Source organism: Babylonia areolata, chromosome 20 (genome assembly GCF_041734735.1).
Source record: "Babylonia areolata isolate BAREFJ2019XMU chromosome 20, ASM4173473v1, whole genome shotgun sequence".
NCBI lineage: Eukaryota > Metazoa > Mollusca > Gastropoda > Neogastropoda > Buccinidae > Babylonia > Babylonia areolata.
The window spans coordinates 51,493,185-51,499,184 of NC_134895.1; the positions used below are offsets into that span (position 1 = coordinate 51,493,185).

At 42.7% G+C, this 6,000-nt stretch overlaps 1 protein-coding gene across 5 annotated transcripts in view; it reads left to right on the forward strand.

Annotated features, from left to right (window-relative positions):
• The window catches only part of LOC143294705 (dystrobrevin beta-like), a 109,486-nt gene extending 105,553 nt beyond the window's left edge, over window positions 1–3,933 (forward strand). For 3 of the 5 annotated variants that reach the window (XM_076606113.1, XM_076606115.1, XM_076606114.1), the window contains 2 exons: window positions 774–930; window positions 2,625–3,933. In XM_076606113.1, the coding sequence (XP_076462228.1) occupies window positions 774–930; window positions 2,625–2,762 (295 nt within the window). In that variant the 3' untranslated portion in view covers window positions 2,763–3,933. The remainder of the gene's footprint in view (window positions 1–773; window positions 931–2,624) is intronic. The other 2 variants (XR_013056913.1, XM_076606116.1) reach the window with 2 other exon arrangements.
• The last annotated feature ends 2,067 nt before the right edge of the window (window positions 3,934–6,000 follow it).

Sequence of the window (6,000 nt, forward strand, 5' to 3'; positions counted from 1 at the left end):
GAATGGGTTAAGGGGATGAAGCTTATTGAAACTTCTGAAAAATCCATTGATACAAGCAAAGTATATGTGAAAATTTGGTGGAGCAATGGTTGTCTCCCCTATGCTCTGTCCTACAGGCAATAATTGTTGTTAAATTGCTGTACACAGAGTTAAGAGTGAAGTCTCTTTTTCCTCTGAATGAATACACTGCATATCTTTTGTATCATTTGATTTTCTTTTCTTGTTCTGGGTATTATAGAAAAATGGGAGATAAAATGAGATTTCCTTGTGTTTGAAACCCTTCTTGAAAATGTGACATGAAGAGAAACAATGATTCACTATTTTTGGTAGAGCATTATTGTTTTAAGTCTGTGCAAATTTTCTGTTTTTGTATTTGTTGTTTGCTTTCCAGTTTTCTAGACAATTACTCACAGCAAGTAGCATTAAGTACAGGTTTCTCATTAAACAGAGCATTGATAAGTTTCCTTAAGGTCAAACGGACAACTTCTTAATACGTCTGAGGGATATCTAGATACGCACAGCTATGAACAGTCCTGGACTTAGAAACTGAGTTGAAAAAGGCAAATGTTTGCAGAACCAGAGCATTGAACACAACAATGGAAGGGGGGGATGGCAAGCGGGGGAAAAAGGAAGGCTCATTTTCAACTCTTTGAAACCTGGAGCTGTGAGAAAAGTGCACAGTAATTTATGTAGATATTTCAGTTGTTCTTTGTTTTTTTTAACCCACCTTTATTGAACCTCTGATACACTGGCATTGCTGTCATTGGTTTCAGATGTACGGCAATGGACGATGCAGAGTCATACGCACGAACAGACGATGAAAGCTTCTTAGCGACAGACGACGCAGAGTCCTATGTTCGAACTGACGAGGAGCAGAGTGTCAGCTTCAAAACAGATGAGGAAGCCGAGCTGTACGATGGAAACCCCAAGGTTAGTTTGCTCCGACATGTCGGGGAATAGTGGGATTCTGTTTTGTGTACATGCTCATTGAACAAGGTTAGTTTGCTCCGACATGTCGGGGAATAGTGGGATATTGTTTTGTGCAGTTAGTTTGCTTGGACATGTTGGGATGGGGGGTGGAGGTGGGGCGATAGTGGGATTCTGTTTGTGTATATGTTGTTGAACATGGTTAGTTTGCTCTGAGATGTTGGGGGACAGTAGGATTATGTTTTGTGTATATGTTCATTGTGTGTTCATTCATGATATTTACTGTTTTCTTACAAAGACCGCTTAACATTAAGATCCATTTAGATAATAGCATCTCATCATTGATGTTTCTCCTTTCTAAAAGAAATTTATAATGCCCAGCTAGATGACAACAATAGAGAGAGAGAGAGAGAGAGAGAGAGAGAGAGAGAGAGAAAGAAGTGTGTGTATGACATATTGTGAACAAGATGGTAAAGCTATGAAACAATTTTCCATTTTATGTGCTGTAAGTAAAACAGACCGTGTCTATTGAAGTGCTCCTAGTAACTGTGACACGGAGATTGAAGTCTGCCTGAATGACACACAAGAATCAGAAAGAAAAGAAAAAAAAAAAAAAAAAAAAAAAGAATCGAAAGATGACTGCCAAGAGGCAGCTAGCTGTCAGTTAGCTCTACCCAGGTGGATAGCCAGATAGCCTGTTGTGCAAATAGCTGCACATTTGTAAAGCGCTTAGAGCGTGGTCTCTGACTGATGATAGGTGCTATACAATGTCAATAATGACAATAATGGTTATTATAATGATAGCGATTATAAGAAGAATAATAATTAGAGGCCTTTTCTGTTCTCTTAAGATTATATCACAGATTGACATAAGCTTACAGTTAGGCCAAAAACAAAGTGAGAGCTGTATCATCAATGATTTCTCCATTGCAATGGGAAGTCATTTACTGCTTAGTCTTTTGTGAAGGACTTTGACTCTCAAACTAGGAGGCAAGATTGCGCTGGCTCAAGATTGCACTGCAGCCTTGGGGGCTAGCTGGCCTTTTGGGAACCATCCCAACGCTGACTGTCCTAAAACCCTCTTGGCCGAGAGAGTGGAGATGTAACTTGGGCAATACATTCACCACTATAATCAAATTCTAGTCCAGATGACTGGGACAGTGGTTGGCTCCTCTGCTGTTCTGATGGTCATAGTTGGACACGCCTGACTACCATACAGTTGATAATGATAGTATTTAGATGTAAACCTTATGTGTTTGGAGTGATGACCAAGAGGTAACGCGTCCGCCTAGGAAGCCAGAGAAACTGAGCGCTCTGGTTCGAATCACACCGGCAGTCGCCAGTATTTTCTCCCCCTCCACTAAACATTAAGTGTTGTCTGGATGCTAGTCATTTGGATGAGATGATAAATGGAGGTCCCGTTTGCAGCATGCATTTAGCACATGTAAAAGAACCCACAGCAACAAAAGGGTTGTTCCTGGCAGTATTCTGTAGAAAAATCCACTGATAGGAAAACAAATAAAACTGCATGCAGAAAAAAATACAAAAAAAAAGGGTGGCGCTGTCAGTGTAGCAATGCACTCTCCCTGGGGGGAGCAGCCTAGATTTCACACAGAGAAATCTGGTGTGACAAAACAGAGTAATACAAATACAAATACAAACTGGTGACCTGCTGAACGTGGCTTGTGTTGCGTCAGGAGATGACCAGCAGCCGGTACACCACGGACGAGGAGAGCTACCTGCAGACGGACGAGGAATCGTTCATCCGTACCGACGAGGAGGAAGGGGGCAACACAGACTGGGAGGAATCCACACAGCGCTGGATCAACCGATGACACCCTCCATCCCCAGTCTCCTATCTCCACAGTCTTCATTTGCCAGGAGATGTGTCCAGCACAAACCTCTAGTCTTCGTAGAGAGAGAGAGAGAGAGACCCCAGGATGCTACCGTTATTGTTTAGTAGCTTTCTGCTAGGAGTGATCATGTTTTTTTTTGTTTGTTTGTTTCATGATTTGTTTTCCTCCTCCTCCTCCTTCTTCCTCCTGTGTGGAAAGTGCTTTCTATCAGGACCAGTCGGAGAGAAACGACTTTGGGACAGCCATGCAGACTGAAGAAGCTTGGTGAACGATATATCAGTAGTGTGTGTGTGTGTGTGTGTGTGTGTTTCTCTCTCCCCCTTTCCTGTTTTTACTGTTCCAGCCCAGCCTTTTCTTCAAACCTGCCTCTGTGTGTGTGTGTGTGTGTGTGTGTGTGTGTGTGTGTGTGTGTGTGTGTGTGTGTGTGTGTGTGTGTTTCTCATCCCCCCTCCCTATTCTTACCCCTCCTGCCCAGCCTTTTCTTTAAACCTGCCTTTGTGTGTGTGTGTGTGTGTGTGTGTGAACTGGAGAGGTGAGACTTGCCCAGCCTGAAGCTGTTTTGCAAACTTTGTCAAATCTGATGTCATTCAAGCATTCCTTCTGTGTTCTTGGAGTTTTGTCCTGTTTTGATATATATGTCTGATGATACTCCATTTGACTTTGTTGTTTTGATGTATATCTGTGAACTTTAAACTGCAGTGTTGAACTTGGCCCTCTAATCAAGATGTGTAAGGTACAGGTTTCACGTAAGTTGCGAACTTGGCATCGGAAAATGGAAGAAAAACTTGCAAAGAGTCGTCAGCATCTTCTTGAACTTCATATGCATCATTGAGTATTTTTGGTAGATTTCACTGAGGAGATGTGTATGGATGTAGCAGCAGACGCTTTACGTTTGGAACTGTTGACATTGGGCTATATGTGTTTGGTAAGGATTGAAGGCTGTAAGTGTTTGGTAAGGACTGAAGGCTGTAAGTGTTGGGACTGAAGGCTGTAAGTGTTTGGGACTAAAGGCTGTAAGTGTTTGGTAAGGACTGAAGGCTGTAAGTGTTTGGTAAGGACTGAAGGCTGTAAGTGTTTGGTAAGGACTGAAGGCTGTAAGTGTTTGGGACTAAAGGCTGTAAGTGTTTGGTAAGGACTGAAGGCTGTAAGTGTTTGGGACTAAAGGCTGCAAGTGTTTGGTAAGGACTGAAGGCTTAAGTGTTGGGACTGAAGGCTGTAAGTGTTTGGTAAGGACTAATGGCTGTAAGTGTTTGGTAAGGACTGAAGGCTGTAAGTGTTTGGGACTAAAGGCTGCAAGTGTTTGGTAAGGACTGAAGGCTTAAGTGTTGGGACTGAAGGCTGTAAGTGTTTGGTAAGGACTGGTGGCTGTAAGTGTTTGGTAAGGACTGAAGGCTGTAAGAAGTGTTTGGTAAGGACTGAAGGCAGTAAGTGTTTGGGACTAAAGGCTGTAAGTGTTTGGTAAGGACTGAAGGCTGTAAGTGTTGGGTAAGGACTGGTGGCTGTAAGTGTTTAGTAAGGACTGAAGGCTGTAAGTGTTTGGTAAGGACTGAAGGCTGTAAGTGTTTGGTAAGGACTGATGGCTGTAAGTGTTTGGTAAGGACTGAAGGCTGTAAGTGTTTGGTAAGGACTGAAGGCTGTAAGTGTTTGGTAAGGACTGAAGGCTGTAAGAAGTGTTTGGTAAGGACTGAAGGCTGTAAGAAGTGTTTGGTAAGGACTGAAGGCTGTAAGTGTTTGGGACTAAAGGCTGTAAGTGTTTGGTAAGGACTGAAGGCTGTAAGTGTTTGGTAAGGACTGAAGGCTGTAAGTGTTTGGGACTAAAGGCTGCAAGTGTTTGGTAAGGACTGAAGGCTTAAGTGTTGGGACTGAAGGCTGTAAGTGTTTGGTAAGGACTGAAGGCTGTAAGTGTTTGGTAAGGACTGATGGCTGTAAGTGTTTGGTAAGGACTGAAGGCTGTAAGTGTTTGGGTCCTTAAGGCTGTAAGTGTTTGGTAAAGACTGAAGTGTTTGGTAAGGACTGAAGGCTGTAAGTGTTTGGTAAGGACTGAAGGCTGTAAGTGTTGGGACTCAAGGTATTGCTGTGTTGAGTTGAGAATGAAGGCTCTTAAGCGTGTGGTGGGGTTGGTTGCTTGCTTTAACGTAGGTTCGCATTCTTCATCAATGTGTGTTCAAAATGCAGACGCCACCATGCCAACATTTTGGTGTTGACAGGTACCTCCCCCACCTTCATCCCCTCCCAGACACCCCTCATTGCTGTCAGTTATGGTTTGGATATCACTGTTTGCATGTAAGTGCTAAGTATTGTGAGTGCATAGGGTGGGGGATGAGGTGTGCAGGCTTTGGGCTGTAGGTTTTGGGTGGTGGTGGTGGTACAATTATGGCAATATCCACAAATTGATCCCAGATCATTTTTGGTTGTCCTCGGGACAGGTATAGATAGGGACATCTACTTGTCCTTTCCCCCCAGGGGTCCTGTTATGAGAAAATCCATTTGAAGGGGAGAGGAGGGTGGGGGGTAGGGGAGGGAGGGAGGGGGTGGTGGTGGAGTGTTGAAGTGAAAAAGGAAGGAAGAGGGAAGTGCATTGGTCTGCTCTGAAGCTGACTGCTCGGTCAGTCTTTCACTGACACAGTAAAAACAAAAGGGATGGCAAAAGGACAAGTGGAGAGAGCATTTCCATTTGTCTGCCAGAAGGTGTATTTTGTGTGTGTATTTGGAGCCCTGAAGAGAAGGGAGGGAAGCCTTTGAAAGCAGCACACCTGCTATGTAATGGTGTGGCACAAGTCCTCTCCCTTTCATTTTTAGAATGGCGGTAATTGTGATATCTTTCTGTCCTTACATACAAACAGTGAATATATATATATATATATATATATATATATATATATATATATATTTATATATATATATATATGTATGTGCATATGATTATATATATATATATCTCTCATTGCATTGTCTGTGATTCTCACACACACCCATTTCAGATAGATCACACATCCATACAGAAAATGAGAACCTTGAAAGAAGAATCAAACACTGACAGCAGAATAAAATGCTGACAGAAACTGCTGTACCCATTTCCTTAATGTGCCCAAATGCTTTTCCAGAAGTCTGTTCAAGATGGTTCACTGTTGGAAAACCTGAAGTAGTATTTTTTCTGTATTGTATGCATGCTGCAAGATTTAGTTAGCAGTGTTTTTTTTGGGGGGGGTCTTATATT